Here is a 25,422-nt window from a genome sequence, read left to right as displayed (position 1 = left end):
TATTACGGCGGTCGCGTACGGAGCGGTGTTAAACTCACTGTGCGCCAACGCGCGTGCGCAAACGGTAACAATATTATCGTCGTCGACGGGCCGCGCGGAGGGGTTAGAAACAAACAAAACGGTAAACTGGGAATTCGTATAAAAACAAATAAACAGAATAATGTAACGACGAGACCGGACGAAAACGAGTAAACGACAAAATGGTGAAAATATCGTGTGTGTGCGTAAACGATGAATATAATAATATTTTCGTGTACGGCGTGACTCGCGCGGGCTTGCGCGTGCGCGTGTGGCACACTACCGATGCGGCGCGTCGGTGGGTCGTTGGCCCGATCGGTGGTGGGCGGGCGACGGAGGGTCGTGACGTTTACCGTTCGGCGGCGACCTCGTGGAGGCGAAAATGACGTGTCGTTCTGCTTCATTTTTTTTTTCTTCTTCCCTTTGTAATATCTCCCAGACATTTTTCCCCGCCAATTTTCAAATCTGAAAACCGCGCGCGCCGCACACGGACTACTATTATAATATACTGTGCTGTGTCATTCAACTGTTATTAATAAATAATAAATGTTAAATTAGGTACTCGAGTCAATCGCGAAATCAAAATTAATTTCTTTGATAATCCTTCAAATCTCTCAAATCTCACTGTTTTCTTGGTCGGCAAATTGACTGATATGGTAACTGTTTGTACACCTTCGGGTATTTATTTCAACTTACCTATAAACAGTATAAACCATAGATGCCCGCAGACAATTTTCCGGGAAAAGGGGCAATGTTAGGATTTTAGCAAAAATCACAACATTTCTCATATTTTTTTCTCGCATTTTATCGATTTCAACGAAATTTCCGAAAGGCCGTGGGGGGGGGGGGGGTGAAAATGTGTATTATCCACAGAAGACGCCACACCCTCATGTGCTTCCTACGTTTTACAAACATACATTAATAGCAAATGTTATGTTCACCAGTGGCGTACGCAGAATTCTTTAATGGGGGGGGTTACCATATTTTATATACATATATAAAAAAAAAAAAATGTTTAAACAATTGTATTCTTCTTATATTTAAAGACATGCACATTAAAATTTTTTAAAAATGTATATTTTATGGACTAAAAACACTAACCTATTAAGTTATAACTTAATATTAATTCGTCTCGATGATTTTGATAATTCATCTAGTACTGCGTCTGTTGAGATTTCAATATCCCGATGAATATTTAGCATTGCTAATCCGTTTAAGCGAGATTCTCCGGTTGTATTTCGTAGATAGGTTTTGAGACGACGAAGAGTCGAAAAAGTCCTTTCTGGTGTGGCCGTCGTTACTGGTAGAGTAACAAGAATAACTAAAAGTTTTCGTATAATTGGAAATATTTTTTCATCACATACAAGTAAAGCTGAATGGGCATTTTTAAGATTGTCATTCATTTGGCTTACATAATTCCACCATAATCTAAGTTCTCCGATACTTTGTTCTTCACTGCAGTTAACGATTTTTTCATAACGACGTACTAAATGTACAATGTCAGTCTCAAATTGTTTTTTGAATTCTAAATTATTTATTTTTGATGGCAAGAGACAGTGAAAACTTGACAAAATTTGTTTATGATCTAACAAACGTTTTTGAATTTGGGTAGTAAAAAAATCTAAAAATGGAATGAATATTGAAACACGAAAATATACTTCAGGTGAATCTGTTTCAATATTACTACGGTGTACTTGCCTGCCAACTTTTCGTGGAATTTTAACATCAACATCCCAATCAGAACATATTTTTTGAACATCATTGAAAATATAATTAAATTCTTTTTCACTATCATTACGCATTTTAATTAACATTTCTTCAATGTTTGTTGCGAGAATCATTGCAGTTGATAAGTCTAGATTTTCTGTTTGTAATAAACGACTCAAGGGAGAAGTTATACCAAAGATCTTGGCAGTAGTACGGAGGGATATCTGGAATTCAACATTCTGAATTGCGGATAATAGTTGTAAAGCTGTAGAACAAGTAGTTTTGTCTTGCCACGAAGAAATGGTTTCAAGAGAAATTGTAACAGCATTTTGTAGTTCTAAGAAAATTAAAACTGATTCATGTCGTTGAATCCATCTTGTGGGGCATAGATTTTTAAGTCTAGTGGCTTTTATATTCCATAAAAAAAATCATTATTCGTATTTTACTTGGGGGGGGTTAAACCCCTAAAACCCCCCCCGTCGGTACGCCACTGATGTTCACAATATTAATATATATATCATAACTCAGGCAACTACTTTATTATTATTTTTTTTAATTAGTATTTAAAGGTAAGATTAATTATGTAGAGCAGAGGTATTCAAACTATGCGTCAGAGGAGAAAACACGTTGGAGCCGAAGAATTTGAATACGTCTGATTTATGTAATTTTTGAGGTTTTTATTGATATTTTAATGAAAAGACGAGAAATGGAAGAAAAATGTAAGTACGTGAATGCTTGCTATTATATAGTTGGTGTGAACGTGTGATTACTGATTGGCATTAAGTTGAAAAAAAATACTGTTAGTGTAATATTCATAAGTTCATCTATTGAATTTTCAGCGGCCATAATGATATAACCATATAGATATTATACGCAGATATTTAGAGATTTGGTTCCCTGGATCATGATAATGCAAAAACGGAAAATATATTACATTTTTATTTTTTATTATAAACAGTTGTTCGTAATATTGTTTACAATCAAGAGTAATGTAAAATATATGAAATAATAAAATATATAAATATATGTTCTTGAATCTTGAATCAAATGTCTCGTACGTTGAACTTTTTGATTATTGCAAATAAATTGATTACATCATAATTAAATTTATTGATTAAATCTCACTGAATTGTTAAACCATCGGACGAGTTTAAACTTTAAAGTTCATTAGTGATATCGCATCAAACATATTAATCATATTACATTATGATTTAATCATTCTTAGAATAGTTAAAGCGATCTCTCTGTTTGACGATTTGATATGGGACATGGTGACAGCAGAGGAATATCAGAATTTGAAAATATCGGCGAAAAAAAAAATGTTTTATCTCTGTTCCACGCGCAATATTGCCTGCAAATATGCGTTCAGCAGAATTTACCACGTGTGTGGTGTGTGTGTGGCTTATTAGTAGTTTATAGACTTTAAATGGTATAATGGAGACATGAAGTGAATTTATGGACCTATTATCAAACTCAAGTACCTACTTATAATGTCTGTTTTAATTGTAGTACATACTTTGTACGTTATACCTAATAATCTAATGCTTTAATATTAAAAGTAAGATGTCAGTATAGTTTTAAATTGTAAGTATCTATACATTCGTAAATGCATAAAAGTTGAATATCCCAACGTTCAGACACAGAATATAATGTTTGATGATAATATGTTAATTCACTCTAATTCTAGAGCAAACATCGCGAGGTTGGTTCTGCTGTGGAAAATGTTTTACTATTTTAATTATTATTTCAGGGAATTCATCATTATAGACAATGTCTGTAAAAAAAAAAAAAAATACCTTTAGGCACCAGAACTATTTCACCCCTCCCTAGAATTTTAAATTCGTTTTCCAAAGAGCATTGTCTGTAGCTCGCCAATTTAGTTAACCATATTATATTAATTTTAAAATGCAAGCATAAAATGTATAAAACATTTTTTTTATCTATTTTTAAAATTAATTTTGCATTTTAACAACCCCTACCCCCACGTGCGTCCCCAAACAATTTTCCGAAGGGGGTAGCTATTCTAAGTACCTATGTCGATTATACGAGTATATATTTTTTTTAAACTTATTTCATGTACAAATGTAATGAGTTATTAATTATTATCAATCATACAACACCCGCGAGCCACAAATGCAACTGTGTTTGCGGTCGCACATGGCTAACCGCGCACAATTTTAATAAAGGTGCTACACACCTCTGCGCAGTGTAGTCCATATCGCAAATTCGCAAGGCATAAAATCATCGGCGTACGTGTGGCTGTTAGTGTAGCTGCAACACGATTTAAAAAAAAAAAAAAATTCACCACCCAAAATTTGACCGCCCAGCGTTCAGTACCCTAAGAAGTACGTCATTGCTGCAGGGTTGTAATAGGTAATTAAAAATAGACGTAACAATAATGTCGTCTAAAGTCTTGTGGTTTATTGCGACAGCAGGCGAAATGTCGGAGGATTCGCACCAGCCACGTCGCGTTTTCTGGAATTTCGTACGATATTTGAACACCGCCGGAGCACCAAACTCGGAACACGCGTCTGATGAGCGTACATTATTATTAAAATGCCAAGTTTTAATTCAAAAACCTCATCATCACGGCAACGGCCGGCGGCCAGACGGTCGTCGCGTCGCACCCGCGAAACCAAAGTCCCGAACACGTCGCCTCGCCCGTGCTGAGTACGAGATTTACAGTTATTATAGTCGAGTATAATATGATATGCGTGTGGGCATGTGCGGTGTGCACGACGAAAACCGGTGCAACGAGTGCACGACCGTCGGCGAGTAGCGTTCGGCTCTCGTCGCCGCCGTCGACAGATCGAAATAAAATATTATCTTATATGTATATAAAAATGGAGACAAAAAATTCGAAATTGCATCGGTTGAGAACGGCTGGGCCGATTTGGCTCAAATTTTTTTTAAATGATAGAGAATGTCGGGGAGCGGGTTTATAGCATAATTAATTATGGTCCTAACTCCTGTGAGTTAGAGATTTAGAGACAAAAACTGAGTTACACCGGTGGCGCCCTCTAGCAGATAAAAATAAAAATAAAAATCTATATATATAAAAATGGGGAAAAAAATGTATAACAATTCATCAATTGAGAACGGCTGAACCGATTTCGCTCACTATTTTTTTGTTTGGGTCGTAATTGTCAGGAAAAGGTTCTTACGGATGAAAAATTTGAGAAAGTTATCGGGTTAGAGAAATATGATGAGGGTGTGATGAAATCAAAGTGGCGCCATCTGCCCAGTAAAAAATAAAATAAATAATAATAATATGTTTTGGTAGTCAAAGGCAACCGTTTATACAAACAAGTGCTATCGTGAGCAGCTGGACTTATTTTTAGGAAGGACATTTTTGTTTATTTATAAATGGTTGCTTTAGTGATGGTTATTATTGTTCTGTGTTATTAGTGATGGTTATATAATTACATTTACGATTTTAGTCCTATATACATTCTTAAACAGCTGGACCGATTCCAACAAAATTTGGTACAGAATTTTATTAGGCATATGGGCAGAAGATATGGTAAGTTAGAAAGTGTTATGCCTAATTGAATTGAGTATTTAAATTGTCAACATGATATTGAAAAAACGAAGAAAATTACATAATGGTATACGGAATTGAATATCGTTGTAAGATTATAATATATTTTAACCACTATCTATCATTATGTATAAAAACATACTAATAGCATCATCACATGAAATGAATTTAACACACAATATGGACTATGGACCACAAAACAGATAGAATTCTTAACGGGCTACGAAGAGCACGGGTTCAGCTGGTATTATAATAATTATTTCTTGTATTTTTGTGCGAGCAACCCGAAAGTATGTGAGATGTATGTTCAATTGCCTATCCACGACGCCGTGCGATCCCGAGCGTTGCTATGATATACTTATCGGTAATTATTATAGATGTAACACACATCATAACTCCTGCACTGAACTCGATACATTGCATGTTTGTTACGAATATGGTCATCGTGTTTGTAAAAAGTCGAATTTATCTCTATTGTATAAATTATTATAACTTTTGGGGGGAAAAAAAAAAAAATGTAACTCTTTGTAACTTAATTCGACAACGGATAAATTATTGTTGCGAAATAAAATTAACGTTGGTATGCATACATAAATAATTTTTATTTAAATTAACTCAAAAAAATGAGTGACTTATTCAAAAACAATATTGACATTGAAATAAAATATTATTTAGTATCAACATTTTCCTAGAAATCAAATTAATATTTTTACATTATCAAAAAATAAAATAAAAATAAAAATAAAAATATTGTACTCTTAATATAGAACAAGTATTTTTATTTCAGGAAAATATCGATTTAAACAAAGTTATTTCATTATTCAGCTCTTCCTGTCATACTTTGTATAATTTTATAATCCGAAATGCAACTTTGTCTAGCTGTTACTAATTTTACACTGTTAAGCCTCTGAACCAATTTTGATGACATTTAGTGTGGAAGATTGAGCTCTGAGAACGAACACTGACTTATTATTTTTCAGATTAACTTTTAAGGATAAGGGTGAAACTAAATTATCACTCTATTGTCATTGTCACATAGACATTAAAAATGTGTGGAGGGAATTGTTCAAAAAGAGCTTTTAGTGATGCGACCACATATTGTATTATTGTTTGAATGGTGAATAATATGTATTATCAAACTCAAATTAACTCGGAATTTTGTGTTATTGCACTTCAGCATTATTTATGAAACATGAATTTTGGCATTTTTCAAATTTTGTATCCTAAGGATGTGAAAGCAGGTGGCTTAGTCTTAGTTTTTAGTTATAATTTTGGCTACGCATATTTTGAGCTGTTTTTTTTTTTACAAGTAAGCATTAGTAAGTTTAATAAACATAGTTATGTTTTAGCTTTATAAAAGTCTTGTTAATTTTAATAGTTCTTACTTTGTTTCTCTTATTCATCATACCAAAATTACTAATATTCCAGTAGGTAGTGGTAAATACCCAAATGTATTATATCAGATTGAATTGTAAATTGTAATAAAATGAATTATAAAATGTTTTACCAAAAACACAGTAAGGCGTGCACGTCTTGTTTTTGTTACAGTATGGACCACAATGAAATGCAAGATGAAGAAATCCTATATCAAATATGTATGCATTGATCGTTTTTCAAATTTTATTACGATCAACAATGTACACTAATAACACTTCATGAAAGATAATAATATGGTTCTCTGCTTTTATAAATCGGTTAAAGAGTTGATGTACATTTATCATGAAGGCAAAGTGCTACAAACATATTGAATGATTTGAATATTATACACCAAAAGAAACAACACAATGAAGTGCAAAGGGCCATCACCTTTAGTATCATTAGAGATTACACAGTAAAAATTTGTTTACAAGTATATTTTAAGAGACCGTGTAAGAAGGTAACACTGTTGCGATAACAGTAAAACTAATAAATAACAATGTTTGATATGGGCAGTGAATAGTGATTACTAATTAGGTTAAGATAATTTTTTTTATCTATTAGGTACACTGCAAATGCAAAAACTCACACTTTTATAAGAAATAAATTAAACTTACCTATTATTAATAATAAGAATAAGCCTTTCCGAGACTTTAGTGTTCAATGTTATTGTGCTATAAATACAATTGTAACTTTTTTTTTCACTTTACGTTAGAATTAAATGAAAACAATATTTGAATAATAATTACAACTTGATATAATGTCTTTGATATTATAATATCAGAAAATTGACAAAACACATCATTTGATTTCATTTGAAATGTTCTTATTGACATTTATTTATTTTTCATACAAAATATACTATAATATTAACACAAATAATAATCTTTTATTTTATATTTTTAAATTAATATACATTTTTTTAAACTATTTCAGCAATATTAAATGTAATTTTCAATTGAAACAACAATCATCTTTTTTACAACAATTATAATTTATAAATTATACAATTACAATTTTGCCTCCACATTTTTCAGTCGTTAGCGAGCACAATAATATAATATTTATATAATAATAATAGAGAAATACTTTGTTGAGAGATGGTATCTAGTTTGATGGTCAACATTAGTCACTAACCTACACTAATATCGACACTTTTCAAAGAATATCAGCTTTCAACTGTTATGTATTTTAAGTAATAATAATTATAAACAAAACAAAATACAAAATAATAGTAAAATATAATATAAATACAGGAACTTTTACAAATTCAATTATTTCTACAAAAACCATTTTGTTGATGTGTTTGAAATTTGCTATTGGCAAGAGTCATGAAGAGGCTTTAATATGTTTATCAAATTATTTTACATTTCTTAATAAACATATATTTAAGATTAAACTATCTTACAACGTTCTTACATTTTTAAATATTGTTTTGGAAAAATCAGACAAAAAGTTAAAAAAATTTTTACATACAAACTTTAACATTTTTAGACTTAAGAGTTGTAATTAACTAATGAATACATATCAAATATTATATATTAGATACATTAAGTTTAATATAACCAATATGTTTGTACAGTTAAAAAATAATGGTATTCAAAGCAAGTATAAAAAACAAATCTGTTAAAAAATACACACAAGAGTAAAATTGGACATAAAAGTGTTGAATTAAAATGCACATTATCACTATGTTTTGAAACAGAAATTGAAAAATATTCAATATAAATAATATGGTTTCAGAATAAACGAAAAATACATCAAAGGAGAGATTTAATTGTAAAATAAAACAGTTAAGAATCCATAGTGACAATCGAGATTTGTATTTGGATGTGTTATTACTTATTAATATTTATTTTGTCTACAGATTAGAAAGGGGCCACAAAAATAACATCAACAAGGCAATATGTAATGATATACAGATAACAGGGGTTAATGGAAACAAACAGATATTATAATACATAATATACGTTCACTATATGTACCATACAACTAACTTTTTTTTTTTTTAATTGATTGACAGCGACAAAACCAAAATTGATTCATAAAAACATAATAATATTATCAACATAAATACACAAATAATAATAATAATAAAATGAAAAAAAATATACAATATAATATAATCTACCATCTTAGTTACATAACACAACAAGTCCAATCCGAGCAGCCTTAACATTATTCAACACTGTGTGCACCACACACGGTCAAGAAGTAAGTACACGAGGATACTATTACAAGTGTTTTTCATTGATTTTTAATTCTTTGATTCACGAGGGGTTAACGATATCATATAATATGCGTTCTTCAATATAATTATAATTTATAGTACAATCTATAAGAAAAAAAAATTTCGGGAGCATGAATTTTCTCTTAGACGTACCTACCCCGTTGTTGTTCTTTAAGCGGAACGAGAAACGTCATTGAGTACAATCGCACGACAACCGCCGCGATAAATGATCGAATGCTTGAATTTCTATTTCTTTTTGAATTATTTTCATGAAAGCGAGGATGAAAAAAATAAAAATAAAACTAAACCATTATAGCAGCTGTAAAACAAAAACAATATGCAACGCCTTACGACGAGAATGAACGAAAACGAGAGAGGGAGAAAAAATAAATATCATAAGAAGAACATAACATCATAAACACAATATTATCATCATGGAAGTACAGAGGATTCGTTCGAGTAGCATTCGGGGCAAGTGGACGGGACCTTATACTTCGGTGCCGTCTTCGCCTTCGTCCTCGAACAACGGGCCGCCCTTCATTTTGGGCTTCGGCGGCGGTTTGGGCGGCACCTTGCGCTTGACGCTCGTCTGGCTGGCCGGCTTGAGCACGCCCGTCTCTGGCGTGCCGACCCGGCTCGGCGCCCAGCTGCTCCGGTTCCTGGCGTCCATCTCCACCAGCGGCGAGTAGTTCGGCGGCAGCGCGTTGTGCTGCGGCAGGCCGGACACCTGCGACGGCGACGGCTTGTCCGGCGATCTGGGCGCCGGCGACGGTACTCTGCGGGCGTCCTGCGCGTCGTCGGCGGCGAATCTGGGACGGTGTCCGCTGCCTCCGCCGTGCAGCTTGGTTTTGTGCGGCAGGGTCTGGCTGTACTGCGGCTTGGGCCTGTGCACGGCCGCCGAGTCGGCCACCGCCTTGGTCAGCGACAGCACCGAACTGCCGTCGGCCGTGGTCCTCGGACCCAGATTGTCGTACACGGGTTCGCACAGTCGGCCCAATCCAAGCGGGTCGTCCACGTGGCCAGCAGTCGGCGTGGACGCGGACGTCCCACCGACGCCGTTGCTGCTGGCCCAGCTGGGCACGCGCGGACGCCGCGGTATGGTCACGTAACCGGCAGGCGGCTGAGCGGGACGCGAGCTGAACGGCGACTGGGACCGGTTGTACGGTAGCGTTCCTGAGTAGATGGGACTGTGCAATGGCGACTGGAACGACGGGACCGTGGACACTATGCTGCCGGCTGGCGAACTGTGGCCCCCGCCGCCGCCGCTTCCCCGCGGAAACGCCAACAGGTCCGGTGGGTGCGTGCCCTTCCGGTAAGAACGGCCGTTGCCTACGCCGTTGCTTATGCCGCTGCTGTCGATGATGTTGGTCAGCTCGTCACCCGACTCGCCGTAAAACTGTTCGTCAGCATCTCCTATATACAGAAACAAAACGGCATACATTATAGTGTCGATACAATATGATCGGTAACTACATTGAAATTGGATATAATTTTCTATTTTGTCGATTCGGAAATAAGAATGCCAAAACATATTATAATATATAACGAAAAATAATATTTTAATATTTATATCTTATATACTTATAATATTATATTACATTATGTACTCCATATCAATTACGTGTGATCTAAATCGGTGGCGTTAATGCCCAAACAATAATAATATTACAAATTACAATATTATATTATACAGTAAAAGAAATCAGCCCGCGATTTACCATTCCGTCGGAAATTTAAAACAGCCAAGCGAAACCAACTGGTGTGTACGCAGGTACGGAAACCAGGCAGACAAAATAAAAAAAAATATCTAAGACTAAAATTGCGCACACAATAAATAAATAATTACGTTCGGTGGCCGTCTCGGGTTCATGCAGTCGGAGACGACGTTCCCGAGTTGCTAGTTTAATTTTATGCGCATACAAATCCTTAAATATTATATAATATATAATAACGTTCTACACTGTCTACTATTTACTAAAAACGAACTTTCCAACATTATAAATTGTCGTAAAGGACTTGAATAACTCATGATCTTAAATAGTTGCGAGTGTTTAGATTTTCAGTCGAAGGAATTAAATTATATAGCTGTAAGTTATTTAAAATGGGTGTTGTGATTTAAATTTTAGTTTCTTAGTATATTCTAGACGTTTTTCGATTTCGTCAGGCTGTATGTATTATACGTGTGATTTATATTCCCTCGAATCCCGAAAATTCTCGTCAAAATACGATTAGCTCATCTTCAATGAGCTTCAAGTGTATATATAGCACGTTATCAACAGTATTTTATTTAAATATCGTTTGCAATCTGTTTAAATGCAATCACAGACTTGACCTATTTTAACTGCAGTGTGCAAAAATATGATGAGCTATCCTCGGACGCCCTTCCCATGAAAATAATTATTGAGCATTAAACATTAAATATAAAACAGTACCTATATCAAATATCTCGAGAAGTTGGAATGTAGAATGAAAATCATCTACCTACATTACAGGTAATCGGATTGAAATAAATCATAATTGGCCATTAGAACAAAGTTTTCCTAATTCATTTTTTTGTATAATTTAACAATCATTTGAAATATTTTATATAATATGTGTTTTTTCCAAGATTGACCAACTATTATTAAAGTAGGAAATAAATTATTGTACTTTAATTTTTCATTATTTATATATTTAATACCCGTACATAAACCTGATTAACCAAAACACTAATAATGTTGTTAACATTTTAAAAACATTTATTCAATAATACTTTTATTGGAAAATGCTTGTGTAGATAATATCATACAGTAGCATTAGGGGGATTTTATTCACGGGGAATCATCACGTCGATATAGTTTTAGTCGACGATTATGATATTATAGAATTTTGGAGAAAAAACACAATCAATCGTTTATTTGATTATGGTAAGCATATTATTATACTCTGCACCGCCAATGACAAATAAAAATAATAATAATAATATTAATAATTACAACGAAGGCTCATTTGAATGTTGAATGTTGTATGGTTGTTGAATGTGTACAATATTATCTCGATTCAATTATAATTTACGTAAGAATGTAGATATATTTAAAATGTCGATTTTTTAGGTCGTCGCATGAGAGTGAAATCATTCATTTCATATCTTGTGTGAAGTCGTACAAAGATAATTTCCATTCAAAATCATTCCTACGAAGTCTATTATATTATTATATTATATGCACTAGAAAAAAAAACGGAAGAAACGGTGTGGTGAGAGGATGTAGAGGGTAACAATAAATAATACAATAAATCTATACACTCACACGACACGACACGATAGAAGCGCGTACCACGTAAACAACTATCTATAGCGGTGAGGGCGGGTGGTCCCCGGTGACATTTTCGATAAGAAAGAGACGCGTTCGTTAGAAAACTACGAAATATGAATTCGTGCGTTTTTGAATAATAACATCGGAGTTGGTATATAATAGTAATAATAATAATAATAATAATGTGAACCACCTATCGACCGAATGCAGTTGAAAAAAATGAAAAATAAAAAATACCCGAGACCGGGTTCGTGTGGAATAAACCCCGTAGAGAAACTACCCCATATGTGCGGTGTAAAACACAAAGCGACACGCCACTGCTGCTCGTTCGTATAATAATATAAGCTTTTCTACGAATCGGTGGGCACGTCTGTTGCAGGGGATGGTTAGGAATTCGAAATCGATCTCGGAAGGAGCGGCGGCGGCATGAAGACGATAATTATTGTATCGTATATAATACAGGTAATATCATTATTATTGCTATTGTTGTGATCTACGGACTACGAAAACGGTTATTATATTGTAGTATTTTTGTAACAAACCACCTACCTACCATTATCGTGTCACGGTTTACTGCAGGACAACGCTGCAGAGATCTATATATTTTAATGGTTTTTTTTCGCACAATAATTTAGCCGAACCTGGCCGAAAGCGCACGTTTACCTTACTACTGTCTCCGTCCCTCGTCCAACGGAGATCAGCAGGCGGTGAATATGGTACTGAATAAATGAATACTGATACTCCGGAGCCACGATGTTATTAAGAGAGTCTGTTTAGAATTATATTTATAATATAAAAATAGATATATTTCTATAGTTGTGTAGCCCCATAATTTCGAGAAAATTTTAAATTGCTTTCAGTGTTTTGTGGACGCGTATTACAAAGGTAAGATGTATAATCGCATATTAAAATAAGGGTTGCTGCTTAAGTTACAAAGTTGTATTGCCACGACATCAGTATACCAAAACTATGAGGTATCTTAGAGCCCTAGTTTAACAACTTCCCCTATACACAAAAATTATGTCCCCCCCCTCCGAAATAGAATTATGTCTACGCCACCGGTACATCGTGAAGTGTATGACTTTTTTTGTTACAGTTTTACAAAAATGCGTACTCCACCCGTATTTATTTGAAACCCATGCTATATACGTCGATGACAGTGGTGATGAACACGTGCGTCATCGAAACGTGAACAATAAATAAGCCTATCGGAAATATTATCGCTCAATTATAATTATATTTTTATCGGCAATAATACGGTCGTAATAACCGTCGTCGTTATAATTATAAATTAATAATAGTAATAACACAAATTATTGCTAAAATAGTTGTTGTACAGCAGTAGTACAATGGTTTTATAAACGCATAATGCCTCCACCTCCGCCTACTCGTCAATATATCGTTAATAAAGCATCGCCGTCGTTGTGGACTGTGGAGATTGGATCTATAAAAACTTATCGAACAAAATACTAATCTAGTTGAGATAATAATACCAACTTGGCAACGTCTATAATACAGTTTAGTTTTGAATAAATTTGACTTATGTGTTTTTTGAGTTAAATAACACTTCGGTGGGAGGGGGGCAAGAAGCAACATCCGAGTTATTGCCACTCGACTATAATTGATTAAAATGTTTAAAGATGCATAATATTATATATATATATATATGAATGTAATACGAGTGCGCGTAAAGCATTTGAAAACCGGTAAAACTATAATATATACATCGCTTTGTAGTTCTCTGAACAATATCACCATCTGGCTCGTACTATATTATAACAATAGAATATATAACTAGAAAAATGATTAAAAAACGGTCATTGAACACTTATGGATAGGTTAAAGTGAGTTCAATGCAATAATTTTCGTTAAAATTTGGTACAAAATTATAACGTATAAAAATAATAAACAAGTCGTATACATCGAACGCGCGTTGGTCTCGTTTCAAAGACACTCATCATTTGCGCTTGTCTATAGGTACTGTAAAAGCTGTAACGTTTGAGACGACTTCGGTTTTTAATCGTCTTTTTTGATTTGTGCAACTCACTTCTATGTTCTGTGACAACACACTAAGTCTGTAGTGCATTTTAATATCAATCATAAAAATGTAATATATTGTCTATATATCTATAAGACGATGATATGGAATTTTATAATAATGTTTGCGTCTGACCTCGTTCGCCACGTGCATCAGTAATCGGGCCGATTGATACACCGCAGAGGTGATGAAATAATAATATTATTATTGTTATTATTATTAAGATAGACCTAGATCTCGATCTCTCGGATCCGGGTCTGTGTTTCTGGACAATACGGACGGCGCGTTATCGGCGTTTGTATAATATTGCACTTTAAACGGAAACGGTAAAACAGAAGTGACTGCGGCGAACGCCGAACAGACAATAGAGAAAACGGAACGGAAAACAATAATATCTCGGGACACGCAGCCGTTAATATAATTTACAATATTATAATATTAAATACGACGGTACCTAACAATAACAATGATATAGCGCATTTGTTTTGGTCTGGTCGAGTGGTAATAGTGCAGTGAACGGAAAATGTCCAACTCGAAACAAATATCCAAACGCGTACCTATGCGTGGAACGGTAGGAATTAATTAAAAAAATAATTACGATAGGGACAATTATTATAATCAGTCACGACCGTCGTCGACCCTTACTACACTCCCCAAATGCCACCTTGAACGGATATAACAACAGTGAGATGTTGATGATTCATATCAGACTGCAGCTTTTTGTTTATATGTTATATGTACGTATTATACCTACAGTCTATAGGAGTAATGAGATCACTATAAAAACTAACGCATGCCTAGTAATTGAAAAAACTGCAAATCTCCAAAACTAAGTCCCGACAACAGCACTCTAAGCTCCTTGCGAAATAATGTCTGGGCATAATATAATATGATAATTAATTAATACAAAAACTTCTACAATTAGATACCTAAATACGACGCTATGAACTTTCCATAATAAAAATAATAGGCGATAAAATGGCGTCTAAACATATATATGCTTAAACCACGTCTATACCACCACCCCAATCCCAGAGAATTATCAAGAAAAAAAATATTTCTTTATGTTTAAACATGATATTATAAATTTGCTGTGAAAACATTGTACCTACAACGTTGAAATTACGGTTAATTGATTTAATGATAACATTGAAATGTTCCACAATCCACATAATATACGGAGACGCACCCGTCCGCCGGAGTCGTTTTATCTGCGTTTGACAACGGTGGCGCCACATACTATTTAAACTCTCCGAATACTGAATTTATATTATACATAGGTACTTACATACGGAAACGTCATATTTTATTTACACACAAACTGGCGTGTTTGTACACGTCGGAAATGTCTTTTCGGTCACCATTACTAAAAACTCGCGCACGTACAATATTTAATAACGTATATATGACTAGAGCAAAGACGTGGTGCAGGGGTAAGATTATAAGATTACTCATATTATATCACATACGACCTACACCCACGCACACACACACATAACTACATATTAAGTATAATATTATGACCTACATCAGGAATGGGCTCTGCGCCGTATAGTGATATATGTATATATAGCAAGTTAAAAGATGATTTTCTATTTTTTTCAAGAGACTTGACCCCACAGGATGTCAACTTTCTTTAAAAACATGACTGTTCGGGACGTACGGCGATTTTATTTAAATTAAATGTATCGAACGCACGACAATTAGAACTTTAAAATAAAAAATAAAAAAATCTGCACTAATAATGTTGTTTAACCAAACAAAATATATTTGTGATTTAATAAATGTTTTATTGATATAATTTAATACCTTGATATTAGTTTGGTCTTATTTTTACGCACTTGGTATTGGCGGTAGACAGTGCATAGGTCGCAGCTGTCATCAGACTAAAAACTGGCCTTTTGACCGATTGAGCCGATAGCCCATTTGTATCGCTTATCTATACGCTGACAACCGCGATCGACCACTATCGATCGCCAATACTGAACAATGACGTTTGCTTTCTTCACGAAAAAACGTCGACGGTTTTTGGAGGTAGTACCTTGTAATTATAAAATCTGAAGTTCAATAATGAATACCACCATCTCCCTGGATAACCTCTCGATTTTCGATCTCAAAAAACTTTTAAAGTTACCCCTCCACGGGGTATGTAAGCAATAACAACAAAAATATATGGAAGCAAAACGCGACAAATACATTCTCCTGGTACTATAGTATCTATAAGTTAATTAACGGTACAATAAAAGTTGGGTTATGTTTCAACGCGTTTACAGAATAAAGTTGAATTTATTGATATCGGAATTATATGTTCTACGTTATTACGTTCATAAAGATGCATTTTCGATTTTTGCTTAAATATACGCGAGTTTACTTCACCTGGCTTAGTTTATAGTCTATTTTGAAATAAATACGTGGGTTGAATATGAGCTAAAACAGTTTTGATGATAATACAAACATAGATAATATAGAATGGATAGGCCTTTCTGAATATTTCCAAATGATAAGCTTTTTTTCACGAAAAATTTCTACATTTGAGCCGGGATCACAACTGCGTTGTCAGTTACGGGTGTTCAAAAGTTGATATGCGCCCAACTATGGAAATTTCCGGTAGATCGTGGTTGGTGACAGATACCGTGATTGTAACAGGCAATTAGAATTATAGGCAAACGACACCACAACTAACGAAGTAACAGTGAATCCAGCTTATGCATTTTAATTTATATTGTGAATTTAAAATTGATATAATGGTTAAATTCAATTTATTAGTGTTCAAATCTAAAATAAAAATATCAGTGGGTATATTTAATATTATAGTGGTTAGTCGGAATGGTTTACCCATAGATAATATATAGAGGATAGGCCATTCAACAAATATTCGCGTGCCGAGAGAGCACTCAAGAAACCACAGTGGTAGCATTGGCCATTGATTATAAATACTATTTATAATCAACGGTGGTAGTATGATGGTCCAATGTGGTTCAACGGTTATCTGCACTTATCACTTTTTGTTTATCAATCATTCAAATTTCGTGCCTTTTTTAATTATTTAACTTTTGACTCTAAAAATTGACTATTTGACTCTACTTTATACTAGTTACCATAAGTTACCTAACCTAAATTCTATAATAATGTATATAAAATGTAAAAATGCATGTAAATTGTAATTATGAATTTTACTATTTAATATACGTAAATGTTGTACCTATTACTTACCACGATATAAACAAAAATGTATGTTCATAATTTTTTGACGGTCGGTACGTGTCGTAACATACTGTATTATACATAGTAGCAATAATTTAAATACAATACCTGCTATGATAGTATGGGTAAGCAAATGACGTGTGCGCGGATTTGAACCATATATGGACTTTTGCGATCATACCATGTATTATTAATTGTACTGTACCTACCATAAAAGTTAATAAAATTGAATAGTGTACTCACTACTCAGTAAAATGTTTAATAATTCAAATTTCGTCATTTCGTACTCCTAATTCATATACATTGACAAGATAACAGGATAACGTAACCATTGATAACCAGGTTACCACAACCAATGTTAGTCTGGGGCTCTTCTAGCACGCGAACCCATAGGTTGTAGGCATAGATAATATATAATGAATAGGCCATCAGCCTTCAAGATCTATCTTCTTTATAGATCTTGATCAGCCTTCTCCGAGCGTTCCCGAATAATAAGCTACGGGGTGATTTTTTCTTTTTTATTTAAATTTAAAACAAAATAATTATTTTAGTTTATAATTGGTAAATGGAAATTAATAACGTTAAGTCCATACTCCTTAACACAGTATAATATGATAAATATGAAATATAAGAAAATATAAATATATACAAAATTACTTATAATAATTAATTATATTTGTATTTAGGTAATAAGTGATTTGGTTGTAATCTACCGTGGTAACAACAGTCAATAAAATATATAAAATAAATTAATACCTGCTAAGCTAATGAAGATTACTTTAAACTGTAATTCTGTTGAATTTTAGATTATTCAAAATTGTGTTTTAAAGTCAAACAGTAAACGACAAATTTAATGTTCAACATTATTATTTGTTTGATAACAATTATTAGTAGATAGTGATAAGTCAAAATGGTTAGCTGTTGGTTACTACTGGTAACAATGGTATATATGGGGCACATACCGAAACTTCGGGAACGCTGCCCCATGGGTATTTAGTATAGGGATGTCCTATCCATTATATATTATCTATGGTTGTAGGTATTGGAATAGCCTATCCTCTATATATTATCTATACGGGTTTAACTATGTTGCAGGTTATAACACTAAACTAGTAACAGCGCTCTACTGGTATCAATGGTGGTGTATATATACAGGGTGATTCTTTTATCAAACAACACTCATTATTTAAAAAAGTATTGACTTTTTTCAAATTTTTTTTTCAAAATTGTAGATTTACACTCTTCTTGAATTGTTTATTTTTTTATATTTTTCACCCTTATATTTATTAGATAAACCACTATCAACTTTTGATTTTCAAATGGTAACCTATACTTAAAATTTCATAAATTAATAAAGCTATTTTTTTTTTTTATTAATTATTACGTTAAAATTTCGAATTTAGCGCTAGTAGTTTATGAGTTATAGGTATTTAAAGTTTAGATTGGCAGAGTGGAGTGGTACGGGGTTACCCCGCAAAATGTTTGTCCACTACTCCGCTTGACTAAACTTTAAATACTTATAACTAATAAACTACTCGTCCTAAATTCGATTTTTATGTATCAAAATTTTTAGAAAAATATTCTTCCTTGGAATATGAAATTAAAAAACTATGTTGCCGTTCAAAAAAGTATAAAAATTATAAGGATAAAAAATATTTAAAAATATAATTTTTTAATAAAAGCGTTGGTTTTTTAACAACTTGAAACTATGTAAAAAAATATTTTGAAAAAGTCAATACTTTTTTAAATAATGAGTGTTGTTTGATAAAAAAAGCACCCTGTATACCATGTGTTCATCGATTTAGGGAACACACACTGAATTTCTCGCCCGGATTAGGTATGTTGGAATAAATCGAATTTTTTTTAAGCTAGTGGAGTAGTGGTATATACATTTTAAATGTTTAATCCTCTAGGTACGCACATGCGAAATTTAACTTATTTTTTTTAATTGCAACCGGTTTATTATTGGTCACTTTCTTTTTGAATATTTTTACGTATTTTATTTTTATTCATGTTATAAATAAGATTAACATAATATGGATAATATAAAACTATTTAATTAAAATTGATTACAATTGTATATCTAAAGATATTCAAAAAGTAATCAATAATAAATAATTATAAATGATTTTATGCATTTTATAATGAATTGTAAAAATGTATTATTTATTAAAATATGAATGGCTCTTATTCAGTCAATTTTGGTTTTAGAGCCATGGTTAATTGGTCAAAATGGCTTAAAAAAAAAAAAAAAAAACAAGTAGCATTGTGCATGCGCGTACCGAGGGGGTACATTTGAAATTTATCTGAAATTGTTAATTTATATACCACTAGCTTTTAAAAAAAATTCTATTTATTCCAACATAATCCGGGCGAGAATTTCAGTGTTCCCTAAATTGGTGAACACGTGGTATATTACGAGTATATCAAGCTTCAAAAACGCTATTTCACTACCCCTTGATTATTTACGATGTAGATATGGCCTATATCCATTCTACATTATCAATGTATACATATAAAGACTATATACATAAATAATATGATATTATTATTATCGTCATTGCCATTGTATAATACATTATTATTAATTATAAACAAACGTGCACCACTGACTGCTTAAGACTGTATACACTAATAATTATTGTGTCCTTAAATCAGAGACGTGACGATGAGATCGCAGTCGTCTTATGTCTTTACCTATCGCTCTCGAAAGTGGGATATTTTTTTTATCATCGCTGCCGCCACTGCCTTCCACACCGCGGAGATCCGTCGAAGGTGTATAGGGTGATGGTCGTGTGCCGGTTCACTCTTCACCACGACGATTCACTACTGCAGCAGGTGGGCGACGCGAACGATACACCACCACCAACTACCGCCGCACCAGATCGACGAGCAAACGACAATATTAATTTCATTAATTCTTTTTAACTACTTGGCGTACAATAAGTACACGACACGGGCGCATGCGTGTGTGGTAAATGTATACTATAATATTGCAGTGCGATCCGGCCTGCACGGTAAAACAACAACACGAGCACGCGACGAAAATATAATGATAACATATATTATTATTATACTGTGTTGATTATAACATTATAAATGTTTAAATAGGCGAAACGAATTTCGTGTTTGGTTCTGTAACGAATAAAAAAATACTTGTGAAAGAAAGTATACACACACATACACACGCCCGACTTGCAATACATGTATAGTTGCATGGATTGCGTGTAAACAGCAGCGGCGCAAAATTAAACGGATATTAAATTTCAGCGGCACGCCGAATGTGTGTATTTGTATACATACTGTTATACCCTTCCGATAATATATCTACAGACATACTCGGATTTCTTTGCGTCATTTTTGTTTCCAAGATTCATTTATAAACCTGATTTCTACTTACATATCGATATCATGTGACACGCGAGCACATATTATGGTAAAAGTATAATACTAATAATATACGTATATAATATAGGTACTATAATATAACCTAACACCTATAATAATATATTATTATGTCATTCTCGTACATTATATTGCGTTCGAATCATTACAATAATTCATCATTGGCAGTGCGTTGGAAATAATAAACGCGAAGGGTGTTGAGAGTCTTCTCTCGCTCGGGACGAACGAGTCGAATGCAATTAATATATTTGGTAATGATTTCTGCCCGGCTACCACCAATAGGTAGGTATAATATACTATACGGTTCATGGATGTTGAATTTTGCATCAAATTTGCAATGATTTCCCGAACCACTTGTCTCTGATTGGCCTCAATTGCCACTCAGTACGGGTTTCCACGGAAAATCGGAAAATAATGTACAAGCCACCGTTCAATGCACATTAGGTAGGTACTCAAATAATCAATCGGTCGAAGATAAGAGCCAAGTATTTTGTTATCATACAATAAAAACAAAAGAGAATAATAATTGTTATGATATACATAGACACATATATATAGCCGAAAAATGAAAATATCGAGCACAGATGTGTCTTTCTCTATTGGCGCGTTAGGCATAATAACAAATTGAGCCTTTCCCTGCAGTATTATAATATAACACGACGTGTAAGGGCAGGTACTAACCGCTAACGGACGTCTCATCCAGTAAATTCCTCTTCAGTTCAGTCATTTCGGTGCCGGTCGGCGACGATTCATATCTCCTGGGCGGCTTTTGAACCGGGTTCACTACGGCCAAAAGGCTCTTTTGCTGTTCAGACGGCTCGGACACTAGCGACGTGACATGGTTGTGATGGTTGGGCACGTCGCCGTTGGAAAAGCCGTTGGCGTGAGATTTTTTCGATAGCATGCCACCACCAGCTGGTCGGCGCCGGTAACAGCACAGACAGCAAACGATCAACAACAGTATTATGATGAAAATACCAGCCACCAGTCCGATGATGATGGGTAGCGATTCTTTCACGCTGACCGTACTACCCAGGATGCCCTTACTACCACTTCCCTGCAAACGGTAAAGTTCAAAGGTTATTAAACACGTTACGAGTGATAAAATAACAATAATATAGTAATAATATTATTATATGATAGTGCGACTAATACGCAAGTAATGCACTTTTAATTTTTCGTTTGGAAACCTAAACCCTTTAATCACCCGTATAATTCAGATAAATTAAGATCTATACGATTTTATGAGAGCGGATTCGATGACCCACCTGAAGCGCTAAGCTATTCATAATTGTTTTATTCAGGGATCAAATTTCATATTAGCACAATTAAAAAATGTTTGAATTAGTTTATGGTCTTAAATTTCCATTAAATTTACCTTATTTATATTGTGCAATACGTATACATCATGCATATAATTTGTTTGGCAGGTAGGTTTAGTTTAAGCATTTTAATTGTCGTTATTGCAACTTATTTGTTCATGAGTATAACTCAAGTAGGTACCTATTAAGTTCGTGACGAAAGTACAGAAATTGTTATTAAGTAATAAAGAGGAAAAGTTTTTTATTGATGATGACTGATGGGTAATAGTATCGGTTCATTTTAACTCATAAATAAATAATATAAATATCTTATATTTTTATTAAATAACGTTTATAATAATATATACTCTCACAAGGTCACAAGAATGAGTGAAGCAAAATGACTGACTGATTATTTTATCCTTTACAAAACAATCCTTGTCAGAAAAATACACCCACAAATAATGCTCAAAATGACCTAAAGTTATTTAAGATAAAAAAAATATTTGAGCTCAAGGGGTTTAATAAGTTTCTGTAAGAAACATAATAGGTAAGCGGTTACATACGTAAGTTCCTGCACAAAAAAGAAAAAATACACCCATACATAATACAATTCGAAAACCTGAGCTTAAAATGTGTTTTTTTTGTGTTGTATGAAAAAAAAGTCTATAGAACTGGAATCAATGAAAATTGGATTAGTCTTTTGGGAACTTAAATTTACCAGCTCTAATAACCTATAACAGTTTTAGGGCGAAAAAAGTACCCACGCACAAACAGGCCATGTCCATAGTTTACCGTTATTACAATTCCAATGGTGTGAGGAGGGATGACCCCGCATAGGTACCTGAACAATGACGGTGATTTTGCGCTCTTCCAACCCGGCAGGGTTCTGCGCGATGCATTTAAATTCGGACTTCCCAATCAACCTAGACCGTGACACGGTCAGGTTAATCCACTTAGCCATGGTGTTGTCCACGCTCTCGTACACCGTGAATTTGTAATCACCGTGCGAATAATTCGATATGGGCCGGTTGTTGAACACCCACTGAACGCTGGGCATCGGCTCTCCGTATATCTTGCAACCGATCGTCATCAGCTCATCGTCGTCCAGCTGAAACGTGGAGCTCTGGGCGGGATACTGGATGATTGGATTGCATGCAAAGTCGTCGGGTTTGATGTCACCCCATAGCTTGTTCAACAGTCTCGGAGGTTCAGCGCATGATGCCGTTTTTATGTAGAGGTTTTTGTTCATGACCTGCAAAAACATAAACGAATATGTAAAAATTGTACTTTTAAGGCTAATATGATACCTAAAAGAATCATGATTTTTGAAGAGTTTTGAAAAACCAAAACAAAAAAAAGAAATCAATGCCTTTTTAAAAAATTTGGTAGGTACCTTAATTTTTTTTTAAATACAAGCAGAAGTAATGCGCATAATATAGTGCACAATATACAAACCAAGTTCATGAAGGGCCTAAGCTTGCAGTCGCATCGCCACGGATTGTTGGTGATCTCCAAGTTCATCAGACTGGGCACGGAAGCCAAGACTTCGGGCTTAATGTTGGCCAACTGATTGCCACTCAGCTCCAGGCTATTGAACTTGGTGATGTTGTAGAATGTCTTGGGCTCAATGTCCGTAATCAAGCACGCGTTAAGTTCGACCGTTTGCAGAAATGACATGTTGCTGAACAGACCGTTCCGTAGCCGCTGTATGAGGTTGTGGTTCAGGTAGATCTTGCGCAATCGGAATGGGTCCCTGAACGTGGCCGGGTGTAGCACGTGAATGTTGTTGTCGGACAGGTCCAGCTCGATGAGTATCTCCAGGCCACGGAACGCGTCTTTGTCGACCAGTTCGATGGAACAACTGCGGGCGATCAGCTTGTGTAGGTTGATCAGGCCTACCTCCCGAAACGCGTCTTTATTCATCTCTAGTATTTTGTTGTTGGTCAGGTCGAGCACCTGCACCTCGTTGCTCAGGTTTTTGGGTATGCTGGTGAGACTCGAATTGATGCACTCGGCCATCTTCTGGCCACTCACCCATTTGCACCGGCATGTCTGCTGGTTGCACACAGTGACCCAGTCCAATTCGGACGCCGAGTGCGACGCGATGGGCGCCCACAGCAGCAGCGCGATTAGTGTATACAGGCCGATCATTGCTTAGGCATAACAGCTGGTATTTGTGTACAACGACGACAACCTATGCATTGTTGGCAAACCGAAAAAAAAAACAATCGTAGTATTATAATAAAATCAATGAAGTTCACGCGATCATTTCAAACTGTTAGTGAGAAACTTACGCGGACGTGGAAATGTAGGAATTTCACTTATTGTTTTTCAACTATTGGTTGCATCCCGAGATGATTCAAAGTTGGGGGAAGGGGAGGATGAAAGAAGAAATGAGAAGTTCTGGTTGACAAGCCATAAGTAATAATAATAGTTTAAAGTCAAATTTTTTTTTAGAATTATCGAGTTAGATTGTTTATACTCGATAACAAAGATTACGAAGACGTACCTATCCATATTTTAGTTTCTATAAAAGTTAAACATTCATATTTAACAGCATTAAAGTGTCGACGACACGTGGTATTGGTCAGTCACGAGCGGATTTCTATCAATTTCTTAAACCAACTAAGAACATTTAACAATATTTCAACAAAAATCATATATTAGGAATACCTATATGACATAGGTATGTATATATTTAATATATTTACTGCGTAGACTATCGTGGACTACCATATATTATAATTGTATATGCACTCATATTACCTATAAGATATATAATTAAGTACATAACTATAAATAAATGAATACCTATACAAGGACACGTCGTTATATTACCAAACGCAAAGCCGGTTACTTTATTAAGTTCATCATTAGTTGCTATTGTATTGTATCAAAAACAAAATACTAATATACGTTAAGTTGTTGTGGGATAATATTTAAACTCGAAAATGGAAATTCTATTCATTTTATATGCGGCTTTAAGATTTGTTTAAATCAAATCAAATCTAATTTTGTATTATGATGTATTTTACGAGTTACAAAATTTAAGTGAACTGAATTTGGGATTATTGATTAACACAAATTATAACATAATGAATATATCGAGGAATATATTTACTGTATTAATTCAGTGTTGGAAAATAAGAAGGATACATACAGCTTGAACGATTAGTATTTCCAGTACGATGAAATGTTTAAGTATATCTACACGCGTAGATGTATGGTATATACATTTTTAGGTTCAAACGTGTCTCAATGTTTGC

General features: G+C 34.3%; 2 protein-coding genes across 5 annotated transcripts in view; both read right to left on the bottom strand.

Annotated features, from left to right (window-relative positions):
• Positions 1–1,127: 1,127 nt before the first annotated feature.
• Positions 1,128–2,571, bottom strand: LOC149056302 (52 kDa repressor of the inhibitor of the protein kinase-like). The gene is made up of 2 exons (XM_089227051.1): positions 2,496–2,571; positions 1,128–2,062 (listed from the first exon to the last, which is right to left on the bottom strand). Exons 1-2 carry the CDS (start codon positions 2,569–2,571, stop codon positions 1,128–1,130), a joined length of 1,011 nt encoding a protein of 336 aa, XP_089083177.1.
• Positions 2,572–7,549: 4,978 nt separating this feature from the next.
• Positions 7,550–25,422, bottom strand: part of kek5 (leucine-rich repeat, immunoglobulin-like domain-containing kekkon 5 protein) — a 108,629-nt gene continuing 90,756 nt past the window's right edge. For all 4 annotated transcript variants that reach the window (XM_015516076.2, XM_015516074.2, XM_015516077.2 and 1 more), the window contains 4 exons: positions 23,612–24,350; positions 22,998–23,408; positions 21,534–21,909; positions 7,550–10,325 (listed from right to left, as the gene is read on the bottom strand). In XM_015516076.2, the coding sequence (XP_015371562.1) occupies positions 9,400–10,325; positions 21,534–21,909; positions 22,998–23,408; positions 23,612–24,307 (2,409 nt within the window). In that variant the 5' untranslated portion in view covers positions 24,308–24,350 and the 3' untranslated portion in view covers positions 7,550–9,399. The remainder of the gene's footprint in view (positions 10,326–21,533; positions 21,910–22,997; positions 23,409–23,611; positions 24,351–25,422) is intronic.

The sequence above is a fragment of the Diuraphis noxia genome, unplaced genomic scaffold, assembly GCF_037042655.1.
Source record: "Diuraphis noxia isolate RWA-SAM2 unplaced genomic scaffold, SU_Dnox_SAM2 contig0004, whole genome shotgun sequence".
Lineage (NCBI taxonomy): Eukaryota > Metazoa > Arthropoda > Insecta > Hemiptera > Aphididae > Diuraphis > Diuraphis noxia.
This window is presented reverse-complemented; position numbering and strand designations above follow the sequence as displayed.